The sequence below is a fragment of the Thamnophis elegans genome, chromosome 12, assembly GCF_009769535.1.
Source record: "Thamnophis elegans isolate rThaEle1 chromosome 12, rThaEle1.pri, whole genome shotgun sequence".
Lineage (NCBI taxonomy): Eukaryota > Metazoa > Chordata > Lepidosauria > Squamata > Colubridae > Thamnophis > Thamnophis elegans.
Genome location: NC_045552.1, coordinates 11,682,137 through 11,703,044, shown reverse-complemented (window position 1 = coordinate 11,703,044; position 20,908 = coordinate 11,682,137). Strand labels below are relative to the sequence as shown.

The window sequence follows — 20,908 nt, the reverse complement described above, 5'->3', positions numbered from 1 at the left end:
CAAATTACTTCCTAAACATTTAAATGGAGATTTTGCAGTATCCTTTTCCCAGGAGCAGGGAGAGAATGGGGATCGGCTGGGTCTTCTTTTGTTGCCCTGCACAGGAGAACTGAGCTGGAAAGCAGGTTAGTGGGGTGGGGTGGGAATGGGGATTTTGCAGTATCCTTCCCCTGGAGTGGGGAGGGAATGGAGATTTTACAGTATCCTTCCCCTGGAGTGGGGTGGGAATGGAGATTTTACAGTATCCTTCCCCTGGAGTGGGGTGGGAATGGGGATTTTGCAGTATCCTTCCCCTGGAGTGGGGTGGGAATGGGGATTTTGCAGTATCCTTCCCCTGGAGTGGGGAGGGAATGGGGATTTTGCAGTATCCTTCCCCTGTAGTAGTGAGGTATGGGGATTTTGCAGTTTCCTTCCCCTGGAGTTGGGAGGGAATGGGGATTTTGTAATATCCCTCCCCTGCCATGCCCACCAAGCCATGCCCACAGAACCGGTAGTAAATTTTTTTGAATCCCACCACTGAACACAACTGTCTAGCATAAGGATTAAAACACAACCAAAATGTCCCTTTTCAGCCTTGCGGTCTCCAAATTCATTTCAACATATCACACCATATTTTTAACATTGCATATTATCTAACATTGCACTGGGATCGTAAACCCTGTTTTATAGCTTGTCTACCTATGATTTGTCAGTATGATGTTTTAGGAGTTCAACCACAGCAGAAGAACAGAACATTCAGATGCAGCCACAATTGAAAGCTGATGTCACGGAAGGATTTTTAGATGTTGGCTCTTCACCTTGTACCTTAGGGAACAACTGAGTCATGTGTGCACGCGTGATTGATGTACCAGCTGCACAGGATCATCTTAAACCAGGCTGCTCCTTAGAGTTGAAGCATATGCCATCTTAACAATGATTCTCCCCTTAAAATGCATCTCTGAATGGCTAGAAAACCTGCCTACTTAGCAGGACTCCCAAGAATTATTGACGGGTGCTGAAGCATCGTATTCCTTTGCATGTGAGGGGGGAGGCAGGAATAACAAAATTTCCAATATTTGCCGAGTCACAATGATCCTTGGCTCTCAGCCCAGCTGCAAAGAGTAAGTTGAGAATGCTCTCTGGAACCTATCATGAACTTTGTGGAGGAAAATACATGTTTGCATAATAGGCTATAGATAGGCCTACGTCACCGCACTATAAAAAAAGACGTGGAGACTTTAGGAAAAGTGCAGGGATGAGTAACCAAGATGATGAGGCGACTAAAAGCTAAAACATACAATGAAGGGTTGCAGGAGCTGGGTGTGGCTAGTCTAGTGAAAAGAAGGACCAGGGGAGACGGGATAGCAGTCTTCCAATATTTGGGTGGTTGCCACAGAGGGGAGGGGGAATAAAACTATTTTCCAAAGCACCCGAAGGCCAGGCAAGGAATAATGGATGGAAACTGAACAAGAAGAGATTCAACCTAGAAATAAGGAGGAACCTTCTGACAGTGAGAACAGTCAACCACTGGAACAGACGTTGCCTTTGGAAATTGTGGGAGCTTCGTCACCGGAAGCTTTCAAGAAGAGATTGGACTACCATCTGTCGGAAATGGTGTAGGGTCTCCTGCTTGAGCGGGAGGTTGGACTAGATGACCTATAAGGTCCCTTCCGACTCTGTTAATCTGTTACATGAAGTTGCTTCCTTGGCTCTTACGCATTCTCTAAACCCAGGATGGCTTAGCATACGTGAAGCCAGATAGCTTATAATAGGTAAATCCAACTCATCTAAGGCAAAAGAAATGTTAGGAGGAGGTTTTGTTTCTCTTCTTCCCAGTAAGGCCGGAGGTACGTGTAGTCCCTTATCAAAATGGGGAGCGGAATTTCTATTGCTAAGCGAGGCAGCTGCTAAGTGAGTCACAACCAACTTTACAACTTTTGCCCTGGTTGTTAAATGAATCATTGCAGTTAAGTCAAGGGTGTCAAACTCAATTTCATTGAAGGCTGCATCAGGGTTGTGTTTGACGGTTCCACCACAAAACCGCGCTCGACTAAAGGGCGCTTGACGAAACCGCGTAGCTGACATCATCACAGGGCGACAACAGCGCGGAGACAGAAGTACGCTGTAAACGCTAAACCTAAAATTAACCCCTAAACCTAAACCTAACCCTAAACCTAATCCTAAACCTAACCCTTAACCTAACCCTAAACCTAATCCTAACCCTTAACCTGACCCTAAACCTAAACCTAACCCTTATCCTAACCCTAACCCTTAACCTAACCCTAAACCTAACCCTAAACCTAACCCTTACCTTAACTTGAATCGGCTTGCTTTCAAAGCGCTATTTAAAGCGCCCTTTCTCCACGCTCGCTGTTGTCGCCCTGTTGATGACATCAGCGACACGGTTTAATCGGGCGCGCTTTAGTCGAGCGCGGTTTTGTCGTGCCACGGTGTTTGACCTCAGGGGCCCAGGGTGGATGTGGTCAGAGGGGCCGTGGCCTGCTCAATGTTGGCCTGTGGTGGCCCAAGTGCTCTGCCAGCAAGTCGAGATGTCCACCTTTCCTGGTAAAATACACGAGAAAATCCCATTGGGGGGAAAACCCACTTAGGGTTATGGTTCCGACTGACACACCCAATCCAGCAAGCATTGATGAGACGATCCAATCTCTTTATGCAAAACTTTATTGAGTACATCTTTTTGGCACAGAATGAAAGCAAAACCAGATTTAATTAATCCCATGCAGACGGACATAGTTAAAGTTCAAGTTCTCTGTCCCCTTATTAGACTAGGCCACATTGTTTCTTGGTATTAGAATAGAATAGAATAACTGTGTTGGAAGGGACCTTGGAGGTCTTCTAGTCCAACCCCCTGCTTAGGCAGGAAACCCTACATCATTTCAGACAAATGGTTATCCAGTCTCTTATTTAAAACATCCGATGTTGGAGCATTCACAACTTCTGGAGGCAAGTTGTTCCACTGATAATGGTTCTCACTGTCAGGAAATTTCTCCTTAGTTCTAGGTTGCTTCTCTCCTTGATTAGTTTCCACCCATTGCTTCTTGTTCCGTCTTCAAATGCTTTGGAGAATAGCTTGACTCTCTCTTTTTTGTGGCAGCCTCTGAGATATTGGAACACTGCTATCATGTCTCCCCCAGTCCTTCTTTTCGTCAAACCAGACATACCCAGTTACAGCAACTGTTGTTTGCAAGTTTGAGCCTCCAGTCCCCTAATCATCTTAGTTGCTCTTCTCTGCACTCTTTCTAGAGTCTCCACATCTTTTCTATATCGTGGCAACCAAAACAATGCTGTATTCCAAGTGTAGCTTTACCAAGACATTATAAAGTGGTATTAACACTTCCCGTGATCTTGATTCTATCCCTCTGTTGATGCAGCCTAGAATTGTGTTGGCTTTTTTGGCAGCTGTAGCACACAGTATTGTTATGAGAACGTCTGGTGACATCCTGGTAAACACCTGGTGAAGTGTCCTTGGTTCCCACAGCTGGCATCTTGATGTCTGGAACTTGTTTACTTTCTATCTACCCTTTCGAGGGATAGGTAGATAGAAAGTAAACAATGAAACATGGTTTCATTGGCAAGCTGAATTGCAATAGAAAAATAGTCTTTTGAAGCTTGACACGAGGATTACTTGTATTCAACCAACTGAGCTTTCATCTCCTTTACTTCCTCCTTTAAGAATACCTACTATACAAAGCACATTATCAAGGTGCATTGTGGGAAACGTTAGGCTTGCTAACAAGTTCTAACTGTTCCTAATAGGGGAGAACTTTTTGTCCCACAATACGATCTCGGTTCCTATTTGGGCAATCTAGGTAGGTCCAGAAAGTCTTTACCACGGCCCATTGAGTCAGCAGCTGCTATGCCTCAGCTGGTTAATTAATGTATTCCAATGCCAAGCTAATTTACACAGATGATTTATTATAATACGTGGCAATTTACAAGATCGATTTATTACACTGAAACCTCTACGGGGAGGAGGAGAGGAAAAGCATGGATGTCACAGACTGTTCCCTTGAGGAAGATGCCTACGTCCTCAAGGATGGCAATACTGAATTTGAAACCATATTGGGTGAGGTCCAAGCTGCATAGTTGTTCAGAAGTTCTATGACCATGTCTGCATAATATATTTCCTTATGGCTAGCCCAAAGAACTAGGTAAATTTCCTAGGACTGGACAACACACTGAACCATTAACTAACCATATGAATTGTACATGGAGATTCTCAGTCATCCAGGTCATGGTTGTGCCAAAGGTGCTTTTTTCAAGAGGCAACTGGACTTTCTGGTTTTTTTCTTTGAAGACATTTTGCTTCTCATCCAAGAAGCTTCTTCAGCTCTGACTGGATGCTGGGGGATGGAAAGATTTATACTCCTTGCAGACAGCTGGTCATTTGCATTCTTTTTAGAGAGTCGTTGAGGCCACTTGGAGGTTTATCTGTGTTCTCAGGGTCACCTGAGTGGTGCAAATGGATCTGGAGCCTTCTTGGAACTGTTGAAAGGACTGTATTGTAGACTGGAGATAGATGATGTTGTATCCCCCCTCTCTGTTGAGAGAGGGCTGTTCAATTTTGACATTGCAGTTATAGCAGTTAGACTTATATACCGCTTCATAGGGCTTTCAGCCCTCTCTAAGCGGTTTACAGAGTCAGCATATCGCCCCCACAGTCTGGGTCCTCATTTCACCCACCTCGGAAGGATGGAAGGCTGAGTCAACCTTGAGCCGGTGAGATTAGAACCGCTGAACTGCAGATAACAGTCAGCTGAAGTGGCCTGCAGTACTGCACCCTAACCACTGCGCCACCTCGGCTCATAAACATATGAATCGTATTTGCACAATATACAGGTTGAAGTCAGCTGGTGGCCAATGTGGCAGGAACCTAGCCAGTGTCATTAACCTATGGTTGAGCATGTTGTGTGAACCAAGGCCACAGCTCAGCTAATCATGGATAACTAGGTTGGGAAAGGCATGGATCACAGCATGCACGATGCATGCATTTATAGGGCTCCTGGTATGTCTTCTGGTGAAGTCCCAACCTCACAAAATCTACAGACTCACAACATCTGCAAACAAAAGCCGCATTTATTGATAGACAAACTCAGGAGCAGTCACGTCAGCTGAGAAGACAAGGGATCCCAGGACGACATGGGCCGCCCTCCCTCTTCATTGCCGTTCATACATCTCCTTAAGGATCTTCATGCTCTCGGCATAGCGCAACTGGTTCTTCTGCGAAGCTTCTTTCCACCTGGAAACAGGCTGCACGTCAACCACTGCACATGGATTTTTGCACTACCCTTTCCACAAACTGTTTCCCGCTACACGGCGATTCACGCACGGGGCCAATAGCTGGAACGCCCCGCCTCTGGCCCACAGTTTGGCTTTCTCTTACACAAACCCTACCTTTGTCGGATCTTCTTCCATCTCTCCATGTTCTTGTAGATGAGGGTGGACATTGAAGGGGCCGCTTCAGAGGTCTGGGAGGGTTTATGGGAGAGGAGAAAGATAAGACAAGACCACTTATTTGCTATGAAGCTAAGATACTGTACAAATGTCGTAACAAGCATCTTCAATTGAACAAGACTATCTGATACGGTTGCTAAATTAATAGGAAACTTATCTGTCTGTGAAACATGCAATCCTATTTTCCTTTTTGGTTTATTTTTACTTATGTTGATTTAGTGGGTGGCACATCTTCAGTTTTTAGCTGCATTTTTAAGTTTATACTTACTGTACACTAGCTGATAAAATGGCGCTGCCCAGATATTTATTTATCCCAACCCTCCTTCCATGAATGTCGCCACAGTTTCTAATGATGAATTTTCCCCCTTACCAGAGGGAGCCCCCTTGTGGAGTATTGTGAAGCCGTTACCATGGAAACTCCACATGCTGTACAGTAGAAGCCATTTTAAGGCAGTACGGTAGAAGCCGTTTTAAGACAGAACAGACTCTTAACAGAACACCAAGGGGTATTAGGTGTGTCTTACCCACACAATATTTGTTTCCAGAGGGTAAGTAATCTGTGTACCAAGTTTGGTTGAAATTACTCGAGGTGTTCCAGAGTTATGCTAGACACACACAACCATTTATATACATTAAGATTATTCTGACTCATTCAGCTTCCTGTTTTCTGTTCCTCCCGTTCTTTTAAATCAAAACTTCTTCTAAGTATTCTTTCCTCATTTGAACTGAGACAAGCGTTCCAAAATAATCCTCCCCTCCAACATCTTGACACAAAAGCTACTCTGTCCACACAACACAATCAGATCAGTTGAAAATACGGTGGCTTGATTCATGCCACAAACCAAGCTTTGGTTGGTGGGATTGTTATTCTGTTATTGTGCTTGTATACGGCTGCATAATTTATTGCATTACCTGAATCCAGGATGTTTAGTTTATGGCATTGTGAAAACCCAGAAAAAGGGGAGATAATTTAGCAAAATTATTTCGTATGTGATATAGCAACATACAGTTTGTTTGTTTTTAGCTTCGATTTAGGTTTTGACATGTTGTGTGAATCTAGGAGTGGTGCGGTGGCCTAGAGTTGGAGCTCTTGCCTCACAATCAGGAGGCTGTGAGTTCGATCCTGGGTAGAGGCAGAGATTTATCTCTCTAGGTACACAGAGAATATATCTGCTGAACAAAACTCCACATTGGCGACAGGAAGGGCATCTGGCCATTAAAACACTCTGCTAGCTCCATTCAGTGGCCTAGACTCCGCCCCGCAAGGGATTATGGGGTCAAGAAGATGATGGTGTGTGAATCCAGCCAGACAATTGAAAATACATTTCAAATTCAAAATGCTAGTGTTCTCTTAAGAGTTTGATGCACACTGGCCCATGTCGTGCTGATAGTGAGAGGGGATTCAGATGAGGAAAGGTCATTAAAATCCCTACCGTTTGCTATTTTACCATCCAACCTGTTTATTCTCATCCCCATTACCCCCCCTCCACCTCCCCCCCCCCCCCCCAATCCTTAATTTTCAGGATGCTCTGACCGTTTCAGCAGCCACTTTTGTTTCCTCTTCGGATGCTGGTGGGAAGGGGATACGCAGGTTAACGGGTTCCCCCGCAGGATTCGTCTGGCAAGGGAGAGGCGACGGTAGCTTGTAGACATCCTGGATCTTCCCATTTAAGACTTCGACACCCTGGGATCCCAGAGTTCAAGAGAGAGGAGAGGAAGATGAGTTGAGGACCGAACAATAAACAAATAAATAATGGCTTCAACTTTCGCAGCCTTCATCAGACTTGTTCTTGAAATACAGGGTTCCACCACAAAACCGCGCTCGACGAAACCGCGTAGCTGACGTCATCAACAGCGCGACAACAGCGTGGAGACAGAAGCACGCTGTAAACGCTAAACCTAAAATTAACACCTACACCTAAACCTAACCCCCCTAAACCTAATCATAAACCTAACCCTAACCCTAAACCTAACCCTAACCCTTAACCTAAACCTAATCCTAATCCTAACCCTTAACCTAACCCTAAACCTAACCCTAAACCTAACCCTTATCTTAAGTTGAATCGCTTGCTTTCAAAGCGCTATTTAAAGCGCCCTTCTTTCTCCGCACTCGCTGTTGTCGCCCTGTTGATGACGTCAGTGACGCGGTTTAATCGGGCGCGGCTTAGTCGAGCGCGGTTTTGTCGTGCCACGGAAATACAGTACAAAAGTTGATTTTATTTTAGTTTACTTCATTGTCATTGCACCTCGTGCAACAAAATTAAAGGCCATCTTCAGTGTGCATTATACATAAAAAAATAAATAAAACACAAACAAACATCCTTCACATTCTATACAACTGAACTGAAAACCCCTAATACTGCATTAACATTGCACTATATAGCAGAATTCAATACAGTTACTGCTCTGGGATAGAGGCTGTTTTTCAGCCTATTTGTCCTTGTTTTTGTTGTTCTGTACCGTCTGCCAGATGGTAATATGGCTGCGAAAGTTGGACCCATAAGAAAGGCTGAATGGAGACCTTTAAACTATATTGCTGGAGAAGACTCCTGCGAGTCCCTTGGACTGCAAGGCGATCAAACCGGTCAGTCCTAGAGGAGATCAGTCCTGACTGCTCTTCTGAAGGCCAGATTCTGAAGAGGAAACTCAAATGCTTTGGCCACCTAATGAGAAGGAAGGACTCCCCGGAGAAGAGCCTCGTGCTGGGAAAGATTGAGGGGAAAAGAAGAATGGGACACTCTTAAAAAGTGCCCTCTATAGGAGGAGGCGGGAGAACGATGTACCTCATCTAGTCTGGTGTTTTAGGGTTACTCGAGCAGAGTTAAGCAAGAGTTAAAAGCCGAAAAATTCCTGACATAGATGGGGCACGTCGTTCTCCTGCCTCCTCCGGTAGAGGGTGCTTTTTTAGAGGCTTTTTTAAACAGTTAAGCAGAGTCATCCACACGGTGACTCTGGCAGCAACTAGCTCAGCCTGATCTCAGCTCTTGCCTTTTTCCTTTTACATTTTTTTTTCTTTTCATGATGGCAGGCAAGAGCAGAGTTGAAATCCTCTCTGAAACAGCTGGAAAAGGTACGTGTGTGGGTCGGAGGGAGGGGGAGGAATTCAAACTTCATCCTCAAGTGTAGATCCCTCCCCAAGTGTAGTTTGATTGCATGCAGAGCTACGTTGCCTTCTCTCTCTCCCCCCTCTCTCTCTCTCTCACACACACACACCTGGTTAAATGTATATAAGCCCAGCTTCACTTATTACAAGTTTGAAAAGGCAATGTGGCTCCACCTGCAATCAAAGGCTCAGATTGGAAGGCAGCAGGGGAATGGGGGGGTATGGCAGAGGAGCTGCTTTCAAGGCATTGGAAAATATATCCAATCCAACTTCTGTGTTTGTGTTTGTTTGAGATTGAGTGAGTGAGAGAGGGATGTTTGTGTCTGTTTGAGAGGGGGGGGGGAGGGAGAGAGGGAGGAAGGAGGGGGAGGGAGAAGAAAAAGAATGAAGGAAAACTTTTTCGCAAAGAAGAAAAACAAATGCTGTCGCTTTAAATCGGAACTGAGCATGCCTGGCTGTGGAATTCTGGGAGTTGAAGTCCACAAGTCTAAAAAAAATTGAAACCCCTGTGTCAGTGCCTCACCAGCCATAAACCTCACCACCTCAGCTATTGTTTGACTGGTGAGAAAAGACTTTTCCCACTAGAAACTGGATTAGAGAATCCTGCTCTATACCTCTTCATCCTCGATCAGGGTAGGGAGATTGGGACTGGGAGATCGCTCTTGTTCCCGCACCATGGGACTATTCCGCATCCAGGCTCGGCAGATAGGGTACAGTGGAGTGTTCTCGGAGAACTGGGCCAGGTCTACACTTCGATCAAACAGCTTAATGATGTAGGTGTCTGCAAGGATAAAGATGCATTAAAAAAAAAAGAGAGACAAAAATTAAGAGACAGATCTTAAATCAGAGCTGGATGATGCCTTCCTCCCTCCAGAAATCGAGTTTTTATGAGATAACTAGCCAAAAACCTTGCGTTACCCATATATTTATTTATAGGGGGGAAATGTCCGGACCAAACATAATTTCTAATGTTGGATTTTCCCCCTTAGCAGAGGGAGACCCCTTGTGGAGTACTGTGAAGCCATTACCATGGCAACTCCACTGCACCATTTTATGGCAGTACAGTAGAAGCCATTTTAAGGCACAACAGGCTGTATCCTAACAGAACACACACCCTGAGGGGTGTCTTACCCCCATAGTATTTGTTTCTAGAGAGTAACTCATCTGTATACCAAGTTTGGTTGAAATTACTCGAGGCGTTCCAGAGTTATGCCGGAACATACACACCCACTGGCCTTTATATATGTATGTATATAGATTTTATGAAAAATTGTGGCTCGAGTCATAATTCAGCAGCAAAACCTAAGCTTTGCCTCCCTAAGGTCAGCGATTTATCTCTCCCCAGAATCAATGACTTGGCTCAGGAGTCACCAAGGTAGCTCTGATGTTTCCACTCACTCTGCTTTTGTGGACCTCCTTCAGTGAGTCCGTCGTCCATCTCTTTCCTCTTCTTTCGACGGTGATGGGAGAATCGGGTGGAAGGCCTGAGAACACAAAAGCATTAGAGGGTGATGCAAGTAACCGGATATTTTGCACTGAGCAGAGGGGACAGTGAGACTTCTGAGAATGTCTTCCAATTCTGTTATGACTCGTTCCATGGGCTCTGAAGAACCTGATCTCATAGGTGTTCTGGGACAAGATACCTGGAACACCCAGAATGAATGGAGAAGACATTCCAGCTTTTTAAATTTTATTTTAAGAAGGCTAGGTAGCCTTTTGTGAAGGAGGCTTAATTGGGATTCCTGCACTGGGCAGGACGTTGGACTTAACCGTCCCTTCCTGCACTAGGATTCCATGAATCTGAACACTGGCAGATGTAAAAGTAGTACGTAGCACATAAACTAATATACCACTTCACAATGCTTTCCAGCCCTCTCTAAGCGGTTTACAGGGTCAGCCTATTGCCCCCAACAATCTGGGTCCTCATTTTACCCACCTCGGAAGGATGGAAGGCTGAGTTCAACCTTGAGCCTGTCTAGACTCGAACTGCCAGCAGTCAACAGTATTAGCTGCAGTACTTCATTCTAACCACTGGGAGGGAGGGAGGGAAGGAAGGGCAATAGCACTAGCACAGACTTATCTACCGCTTCACAGTGCTTTTACAGCCCTCTCTATGCAGTTTACAGAGTATCAGACTCTTGCCCCCAACAATCTGGGTCCTCATTTTACCCACCTCGGAAGGATGGAAGGCTGAGTCAACCTTGAGCTGGTTAGGATCAAACTCCTGGCAGTGGGCAGAATTAGAAATAGCAGTAGCACTTAGATTTATATATTGCTTCACAGTGCTTTATAACCCTCTCTAAGAGATTCACAGAGTCAGCCTCTTGCTCCCAACAATCTGGGTCCTCATTTTACCCACCTCGGAAGGATGGAAGGCTGAGTCAACCTTGAGCTGGTTAGGATCAAACTCCTGGCAGTGGGCAGAATTAGAAATAGCAGTAGCACTTAGATTTATATATTGCTTCACAGTGCTTTATAACCCTCTCTAAGAGATTTACAGTCAGCCTCTTGCTCCCAACAATCTGGGTCCTCATTTTACCCACCTTGGAAGGATGGAAGGCTGAGTCAACCTTGAGCCTGTCTAGAATCGAACTGCCAAGTTGCAGGCAGCCGGCAGAAGTAGCTTGCAGTACTAAATTCTAAGCACTGCACCTCCGTGGCTATCATATATGATGATTGGAAACAACAAGCAGTCATATACGATGATTGGAAACCAAGTCATAGTGTATCCACAAAGTGTACAAATGTGAAACTTCTTAGTTTTTTTTGCGTGCTGTTCTCTTCAGCTTGGCTCTGAAGAAAAAATGGTTTTCTTTACACCAGCCATGTCCAACCTTTTGGCTTACCTCGGTCTTATATACACTAAATATTTTAGTTAATGTATATCAACACATATTATATTAAAAATTTACAATTTTGTGGGGCCACGTTACTAGCTGCCCAGGGCTGCATGTGGGCTGTGCGCTATGGGTTGGACACACCTGTTTTAGACAGGTGGTGGAATTTGCACTCCAATGGGAAAAGCAAACATACTAGGGTAATTGATGGGAAGTGCGGATCCAGCGCAGATCATAGCAGGGCAGTGGTGGGTTTCAAAAATTTTTAGAACCTCTTCTGTAGGTGTTGCCTGCTTTGTGGGAGTGGCTTGCCGGCCGTGTGACCGGGTGGGCATGGCTTGTCAGCCATGTGACTGGGTGGGCATGGCCAACTTAACTCACTTAACAATGCTCCTGCTTAGCAACCAAAATGTTGGCTCAGAAACTCTGGCATTTGAAGCACGCAAGTCTTAAAGCTGTCAAGTTACAAGACCCTTGCATCCCTAACCCTTTAGAAACACACCCCCCCCAGGGATGTTCAAACTTGACAGCTTTAAGACTTGTGGACTTCAACTCCCAGAATTCCTCCTCTCGCTCTTCATCTTGATGATGTGCAGACAGGTGGGGGGAGGGAGCTGGAACCGGTTCTAAACGGCACTGTAGATTTGTGGAACCTCTTCTATAGAAGAGGTTAGAACAGGCAGGAACCCATCCCGGTAGCAGGGGCAAAAGTTTAAAGCTAGTTTCTGTCCTGCCATCATTCTGGGCTGGCTTGATGTCCACCTACCAATATGCCTTAATCGTGCAAGGGCAATTATACAATAGGCCTTGGGCCTATTTTGCTCCAGCCTATTTATTACTTCATCTCGCTATATTAAAATGGATATGTGTTTGTGTATGTTTCTGCATAACTCTGGAACTCCTCAAGCAATTTCAACCAAACTTGGTACACAGATGACTTACTCTCTTGAGACAAATACTAATGGGGTAAGGCACCCCTAACACCTCTCGGGGTGTGTTCTGTTAAGATACAGCCTGTTGTACCTTAAAATGGCTTCTGCTGTACTGCCATAAAATGGCTTCTGCTGTACAGCGTGCGGTGGAGTTGCCATAGTAATGGCTTCACAGTACTCTACAAGGGGTCTCCCTCTGGTAAGGTGGAAAATCCAACATTAGAAATTACATTTGGTCCGGACATTTTCCCCCTATAAATAAATACCCAGGCAACACTGGGTTATCGGCTAGTAGAGTATAAAACAGGGGTCTCCAACCTTGGCAACTTTAAGACTTGTGGACTTCAACTCCCAGAGTTCCTCTGGCTGAGGGATTCTGGGAGATGAAGTCCACAAGTTGCCAAGGTTGGAGATCCCTGGTATAAAACATCTACATTTTGAATAAATAACACAATCAACCTAAGGGGCCACAGGGAAATGGATCATTGACCATCCAAATTGCTCTCCTTCCTGTCGATTTTGCGATCAGCTTTTCAAAACCCAGCCGCAGCAAGAACGACAAGTCATTGGCCTGGTTTGCATAGGAATTAACAGTATTTCTAGGCCACGGCCATTCCAAACTATTCCGGGCTGCAAAGAGCAAAACTGAAAATCCAGGAAACGGATAGTACGAAATGATAAAACTTTTTTTTTAGGGGGGGGTGGTAGTGTCTCCCATCACAGTTGCAACTGGAGATGCCTTGAAATTGAGAAAAGACGGGGTGTTGCTTTTGAGAAGGCCGTTCTCAAGAAAGCACTGCATCCGAAATGCTGTTGCAAGGAAGGGAGCAGGATGCATTGGCTGCCCTCATTCCCACAACTGAACAAGCAAGTCACCCCTTTGCTTGTCTCTCTGGCTGCGAGACCCTGCCAGGGAGCAATCCCAAAACAAAACCCGCAGGCCAAGTTCACACCCAGCATTGGAAACAACGTTGAGAACCGGACCCTGATGGCATTTGACACAATGGCGTGTGAACCAGGCTGCAGAATTCTGTGCCCCACATGGTGTGATTTTTTTGTTTTTGTTTTCCTTTAGATCTTCAGTTGAACTCAGTAAGAAAACTTTCTAGTCTCCCACTCTGTGGTCATCAGTAGGCAAGAAGGACAGGGCTAAGAACCATACCTCTTTCCTGTAGCAATAGGAGAAGGGTCCCTGCAACCGCAAAGCAAGAGAGGTTAGGAAATACCTAGCAGGCAACAGCCCCACCAGAAAGAAAATTGCTTTTCTAGGAAGTTGGTTCTTAGCAGGGTTAGCAAGTCTATAGACTGGAGCAGGGATGGAAAGCTGTAGCTTCCAGATATTGCTGGACTATGACTCCCAGAAGCCATAGTCAGCATGGCCAACAGTGAATTCTGGGAGTTGTAGTCCAGTTACACCCGGAAGGATATAAATTCCTCAGCTCTTTGGGGCCTGCTGTCCCAGACCACTAGTAAACTTTTTGAAAGTTTGGTAATCATGAATATTATAAATATCTGTAAAAATATTGTAAATACTTTTTTAACGCATCATTTTTGAAAAAGCTTTTCAAAAAGCAAGCAAGCAGAAAGAAGGATAATTAGGTAGATAAATTGCTGGTTGTTTGTACGGGATATTCTAAAAATTGGAGGTTGCTTGGGGAAGAGAAAAGATTTGGGGACCCATTCCTCAAATTCCTCTTGGGTACTTCTGAAAGAAGAGCGAAGCAAAGGATTTCAAAGATGCTGCAGGAGACACAAGCCAATCATCTCAATGCCTGACTGCCAACTGAACCTCTCTAAAAAAATCCTTTCTCTGCCTGAATTCAGCTAATGGCTTGAGGCAGGAGAAAGCTGAACATTATGGCTGCTCCTTACTTGCTAAGCGCATCTGATGATGTCTTTCCAGGGTCCTCTTCCATTTGATCCCTGAGATGAATCAGGAAAAAAAAAGAAAAGGGGAAAATGTAAACGGCTTTGTCCAAAACATGAATGCTCCCTTCAAGGTTCTCCCTGACAACCACTGTATTTTTCGGAGTATAAGACGCACCCCCCCCAAAAGAGGGTCAAAATTTAGATGCGTCTTATACACTGAATGTCGCCCCGCCCACCCGCCGGCCCCCACACTTTGGCCTCTGCCTCCCAGCAATTTGCCTCCTTGCAGCAAAGAGTCAACAGCCTATTTCAGCTTCAGCCCAGCCTGATTAGCACAAGGACAAACAGCTGATTGTTGGTTGGATCGGCCTCCCGACCATCAGCTGTTTCAGGCTGCAGGGATTGCCATTGGCTATTGCCGCCTCCACGCACCCCATTTTCGGCCTCCGCATCCCATTTTTGGCTTCTTGTGCCCCATTTTCTACCCATTCCGATCCCTGCCGCCCAGAACGAGCAGAAAATGGGGCATGCGGAGGCTGAAAATGGGATGCAGAGGCCGAAAGTAGGGCGCCTGGAACGTCAAAGGCGCATGGAATGCTGTTACCTTCCCGCCAAAGGTGGTCCCTATTTTTCTACTTGCATTTTTAGGTGTTTTCCAACTGCTGACTTGCTGATTCTTACCTGTCAGCATCCGTTTTCTCCAGCAGACACTGTAGGACGGCATCAAGACGGTTTCGAGCATTGGCCGTCTCAAGATCTGAGGATGGATTGGCGAGAGATTGTTACTCCAGCATAAAGTAATGAGAGGAATTCATGGTTTATCTTTTTTAAGCTAACAATTCTATAATATATGTGGCTATAGACATAATTTTGTATTTATTTATTTAGTCATGTTTATATAGTGTATATTGGAGTGGGTGAACCTTTGAGAGCTGAATGCAACAAAATTTCATTTTAATGTATGTCGATTAGTGTACATTCAAATTGTCAATAAAGTTATTCTATCTATCATCTATCTATCTATCTATCTATCATCTATCTATCTATCTATCTATCTATCTATCTATCTATCTTTCCTCCCTCTGCTACCTCCCCTTCCTTCCTTCCTTCCTTCCTCCCTCCCTCCCTCCCTCCCTTCAATATATGTTGGTATACAGCATAATTTTGTATTATAAATTTTCTATTTATTTATTTATTTTGTCATGTTTATGTAGTGTATATTGGAACCTGTGAGAGCTGAATGCAACGAAATTTCATTTTAATATATGCCAATTAGTGTACATTCAAAGGGACAATAGTTATTCATTCATTCCATTCATTCCATTCATTCCATTCTATCTATCTATCATCTATCTATCTATCTATCTATCTATCTATCTATCTATCTATCTATCATCTATCTATCTATCTATCTATCTATCTATCTATCTATCTATCTTCTTCCCTCTGCTACCTTCCACTCCTTCCTTCCATCCCTCCTTCAATATATGTGAGTACACAGCATAATTTTGTATTATAAATTTTGTATTTATTTATTTAGTCATGTTTATAAAGTGTATATTGGAGCGGGTCAACCTGAGAGCTGAATGCAACAAAATTTCATTTTAATGTATGCCAATTAGTGTACATTCAAAGGGACAATAAAGTCATTCTATCTAACTATCTATCTATCTATCTATCTATCTATCTATCTATCCATCCATCCATCCATCCATCCATCCATCCATCCATCCATCTTCCCTCTGCTACTTCCTTCCTTCCATCCCTCCTTCAATATATGTGGGTATACAGCATAATTTTGTATTATAAATTTTGTATTTATTTATTTATTTAATCGTGTTTATACTGTGTATATTGGAGGGGGTGAACCTTTGAGAGCTGCATGCAATGACATTTCATTTCAATGTATCCCAATTAGTGTACATTCAAAGGGACAATAAAGTTATTCTAAGTCTAAGGTGCCTGGTTTTTTTTCAGGTTTCGGGAAAACCCCAAAGGCCTGTGGATTGCTCTCTTAAAAAGCTAAAAAAGTTTACTTTTAATGCAGTCCAAGCTGAAGAATAGGAATGGGAGAGAAGAGGTTGGATAACATTCAAAGCCTTGGATTTTTACCACAGACCGTTCCTGAGGCATCTTACCTGGTTTTTCGGTTTTGACTTTGGTATGTAACATGTTGGTTGAGAAGCAATTCCCTGCAGGAGTAAGAGAGTGAGGGGAAAAAAATATCTCAAACTCACTTTTTGACTTTGGGGAGGGCATCACGCAGCCACAAAAGATGATAAGAGTTCAAAAATAAAGGAAAGAAAGACAAAGAAACTGAATCCAACTTTGATATTGCTTAATATAAGAAGGAACCGACTTGGACCAGTTTTCAAGATCCTGTTTTTACAGGTAGTCTTTGACTTACGACCAAATTGAGACCAAAGATTGTAGTTATTAAATGAGTTTTGCCCAATTTTTCAACTTTTTTGCCTCAGTTGTTAAGCAAATCACTGCAGTTGTTAAGTGAATCATATGGTCATTAAGCGAATCTGACTCCCCCATTGACTTTGCTTGTGAGAAGCCAGCTTTGAAGGTTACAACATGGGGATCACATGGCCCCTGGATAATGCAACCATCTTATATAACATGCCAGTTGCCAAGCACCAAGCACAAATTTTGATTACCTGACCATGGGGATGCTGCAATGGTCGTAAGTGTGAATAATGGGCATAAGTTACTTTTTCCAGTGCTGTTCTAACGTCACATGGTCTCTAAGGGAACAAGTTGTAAGTTGCGGACTACCTGTATACTTTACTAACAGTGTATCTTAACCTCGGCAATTGCTGGATGTGTGGACTTCAATTCCCAGAATTCCCCAGCCAGCATGGAAAGTCTGGCTGAGATATTCTGGGAGTTGAAGTCCAGACATCTGAAAAGGCCAAAGTTGAAAAAAAATTGCTATATAAGAGGAAGGGGAGGAAAAGCACAATCAGCCTTGCAAAATGATTGTAATCTATCTCAATAAAATACTACTGTATATACTAGTGTCCCTGTAAAATTAGTATACTGGTCTGATTTACCTTAAAGGGCTGAGACATATGAGAAAAATAGTACGGAAAATTAAACCTAATGGATTCAAGAAAGGACAAAATCAACCCCCTAAATGTGTTAGATTACAAGCCCCTGCTTCAACAAGAATGGAATATGCCATCAAATTCACTTGGAGAATGTCAGCTTGGAAGCAATTTCCTTAAAGTAACAACAACAACAACAACAACAACAACGAGATGGAATTCCTTCAGTCTATTGCTGAAACAGAGGCATAGGAAATGTCAAAGCAGAGAAACTGTAAAGTTTTGGAGTTTTTTTCTTTTCTTTTCCTAAAGTTGGGACTCTTAAAGGCAGCTCCGGGTCAGATTTGCAGGTGGTTTGAGCTCAGGATTGTTTCGGGAAGTCTTACATAATAACAGAGTGGGAAGGGACCTTGGAAGGTCATCTAGGCCAACCCTCTGCCCAAGCAGGAGACCCTACGCCATTTCTGACAGATGGCAGCCCAGTCTCTTCTTGAAAGCCTCCAGGGATGAAGCTCCCACAACTTCCGAAGGCAACTTTTTCCCCGTCGGTTAATGGTTCTCACGGTCAGAAAGTTCCTCCTTATTTCTAGGTTGAATCTCTCCTTGGCCAGTTTCATCCGTCAGTCCTGCCCTCCCTGCTTTTAGTCTGAATCAAAGCCATCCCGTCCCTCCACCTTTATGGACTCTTTGCATTACGAGATCTCAAAGCCACGGCGATCTCTGGATGGAGGTTTAGCGTGTTGTGTGAATCCAGCTGGTGGAAGACTTAAAGAACTCTGGGCATAGACAAGACTGAGCTCGTATAACCCTCCATGCAATCGGAATTGATTGCATCCCGATCAATTCTCCACCCTCCAATATTTTCACCGCCCTCCTCCCTTTTTTTTTGGGGGGGGGGATGTCTTCTTCGCTGCTCGGATTAAGCAGCGGGGATCGGTTGCACCTCTACAGCAGACCCCGATCTCCCTCCTGCCCGATCCCGCAATCACAGCCCACGAGCGGGCAACAAACCCCCGCCCCCTGCACCCTCTTACTTTTGGTGGAAAGGAGCGATTCCAGCTCTTCCAAAGGATCAGATCCAAGGCAAAACCTTTCGGGAGGGGGAGATCGCTGTTGCTAGCCTTGCTGGCTGGCTCGGTTCCTTTTCTTAGCTTTGCACCCCCGCTCGCGCGCAACTCCACAGATCCCCACCTCCCCACCTCCAACGAAAATCTGCTTCTTCTGGATCGCTTACCCGTTCGCACGAATGCAGAAAAACCGCCTCTGGTGCATTGCATGCTGGGAATTGTAGGCAGGGCGATTCCACCCAGGCTTGGTTTTCCTCCCCCTCCCCTTCTCCCCTTCCCCCCACTCCTTTGCGAATAGAAACAGCGCCTCTTGTGCAAGGATGGCGCTCATCTGAGCCAGAGACAACCGCTATTATTATTTTTTTTAATTTTGTTTCAGGAAGTTGTCGTCTGGACAGAATAGCAGAATAGCAGAGTTGGAAGGGACCTTGGAGGTCTTCGAGTGCAGGGGTCTCCAACCTTGGCAACTTTAAGCCTGGAGGACTTCAACTCCCAGAAGTCCTCCCGGCTTAAAGTTGCCAAGGTTGGAGACCCCTGTTCTAGTGCAAGCCCCCTGCTCAAGCAGTCGCCTTTATATCATTTCAGACAAGTAGTTGTCCAAACTTTTCTTAAAAACCTCCAGTGTTGGAGCAGCACCCACAATTCTGGAGGCAAGGCGTTCCACTGATTAGTTGTTCTAACAGGCAAGAAATAAGTCCTCCTTAGTTCTCGGTTGCTTCTCTCCTTGATTGGTTTCCATCCATTGCTTCTTTTCCTGCCTTCAGAGGCTTTGGAGAATTGGTTGAGCCCCTCTTCTTTGTGGCAGCTCCTTAGTCTCAAAGGGTTTTTTCCCCCCAGAGGCAACTGGACTTTCTGGTTGTTCTTTGAAGACGAAAAGAAAAGCTTCTTCAGCTCTGGCTGGGTCCTTCCATTCCCTTCCATCCGATCAGAGTTGAAGAGGCTCCTTGGATGAGAAGCGAAACATCTTCAAAGAAAAACCAGCAAGTCCAGTTGCCTCTTGAAAAAGCAACTTTGGGACAACTGTGGGAAGTTATCATCCAGCCCTCTCCCAGAAAAAATGAAATATCCTAGGAAATATTGAAAAGGCAGAATATTTCTCTGGATGTGAAAAGAAATAAACATGTTTTAAGAGACAGAATAGTTGCCTGTAGCTTCCTGCCCATCCTCACTTTGTCAATGGGCCATTGAGAAGGCCAGGCTAGTCACTTTACATAATAAAGACTTCTTCACTGCAGCCCCAGGGGGGATGGGAGTAAAGGCATGATAATGTTGGAACTTTACTCAACTGGCCACATGGCATCTGAGAATTCATCCATGCCTGGATTCAGAACACAGCCTAGAGAGTAGCCTCTGCATGGCCCCATGGGAGTCTGACAATGAATCACAATACATTTCTTACACAGGAACAGGAAACAGAAAGGTGGGACTAAACAGGGTATAAAAAGCCTAGCAAGCCCCTCCCTCAGCCCTTCTCTTCTTCTCCACCAACATTGAAACATGTGATCACCTTTTCTGTTCAGGGCTCAAGCCATGTGGCCCTGTCCAACAATAAACCATCTTTCCAAGCAGCCTCCATGTCTCCAGTGTCTTTTTCCCCACTTGGAGCTGAACCCAGAAGGACATTTCTTTCAACACAACCATGACTTGGATGACTGAAAATCTCTATAGACAGGCTGATGGGCTGGCTGCTAAAGCAAGATCATGGCACACACTTGAAAGTAAATCAAGAAGACTGTAATTGGGGTGCGTGGGTCTGCCTGTCTCACAAGAACTAAGAATGCTTATCAACAGGAAATATGCATGTGTAAAGCTTGTAGCAATTGTGGGTAGTTAGAAAGCTGATAAAAATAACAAGGATTAGGCAACTTGCAGACCTCAGCCAAAAGTTAGCAATGGAGATGGTCTGCAGCAAATGAAATATCTATTAGATAACTCCTGGAGCATTCATTAGCCAAGGCTTAGGAATGGGACAGCTATAGACCAATAGAACACATTGTAGAATTATTGCTAAAATGTTTATTAGAGGATATTTCTTATTATTTCACCTTATCCCACCTTCTCCTTTAGTGAAAATGTATAAAGCTTTCTTAATCGTTTGTTCTTGGTTCTTGGCCTTTAGACCAGGAACCCTTTTTCTTGCAGTACTCCAATAAAAACCAATCAGAAAATCTGCACCTCGTGTCTGGCGTCCATCATTGGCTTCGGCCCCAGGCTCAGACCCGAATTGGGGACAACAGGGCAGCCCCTTAGATTCCCCGCTTCTCCTTCCCCTGGTGTTGTTACACGTGGTGCTGAATCAAACTCTTGCAGAAGTTGGTCATATTGCATTGAGAACCCTTCAGAGTCCAACTACAGATTGGGCTTTGTGCTGTTGGAAGAAATGTCCATCTGGGTTCAGTTCCAAGTGGGAAGAAAGACACTGGAAACATGGAGACTGCTTGGAAATATGGCTTTTAATGGTGGATAGGACCACATGGTTTGAGACCTGCATATATATATGCAGGTCTTGGCTTATTCGGGTCTTTTCCCATGTAAAATTGAGAGTATCCTGGTGACGTTTTGACGAGGTCTCACTCTCCATCTTCAGGCT

The 20,908-nt window shown here is 44.5% G+C and overlaps 1 protein-coding gene across 3 annotated transcripts; it reads right to left on the bottom strand.

Moving 5' to 3' along the window:
• Positions 1–5,058: 5,058 nt before the first annotated feature.
• Positions 5,059–18,519, bottom strand: LIN37 (lin-37 DREAM MuvB core complex component). 3 transcript variants are annotated; one of them, XM_032228646.1, is made up of 10 exons: positions 18,486–18,519; positions 16,334–16,387; positions 14,877–14,952; positions 14,199–14,249; positions 13,489–13,518; positions 9,956–10,041; positions 9,172–9,338; positions 6,989–7,138; positions 5,395–5,468; positions 5,059–5,239 (listed from the first exon to the last, which is right to left on the bottom strand). In XM_032228646.1, exons 2-10 carry the CDS (start codon positions 16,365–16,367, stop codon positions 5,158–5,160), a joined length of 750 nt encoding a protein of 249 aa, XP_032084537.1. In that variant the 5' UTR covers positions 16,368–16,387; positions 18,486–18,519; the 3' UTR covers positions 5,059–5,157. The 3 variants fall into 3 exon arrangements, with proteins under 3 accessions (XP_032084537.1, XP_032084536.1, XP_032084538.1); XM_032228645.1 differs by having other exon boundaries at positions 18,286–18,488; XM_032228647.1 differs by lacking the exons at positions 13,489–13,518; positions 18,486–18,519 and adding an exon at positions 18,286–18,479.
• Between the last annotated feature and the right edge of the window lie 2,389 nt (positions 18,520–20,908).

What these genes read in the sequence shown, in the direction of transcription:
- LIN37 (XM_032228646.1), bottom strand. Translation starts at nt 16,367, where the DNA reads ATGTTACATACCAAAGTCAAAACCGAAAAACCAG. An exon ending in GAGAAAACGGATGCTGACAG is followed by an intron (nt 14,250 to 14,876) that starts GTAAGAATCAGC and finishes GATTCATCTCAG; the next exon opens with GGATCAAATGGAAGAGGACC. An exon ending in TCATCAGATGCGCTTAGCAA is followed by an intron (nt 13,519 to 14,198) that starts GTAAGGAGCAGC and finishes TTGCGGTTGCAG; the next exon opens with GGACCCTTCTCCTATTGCTA.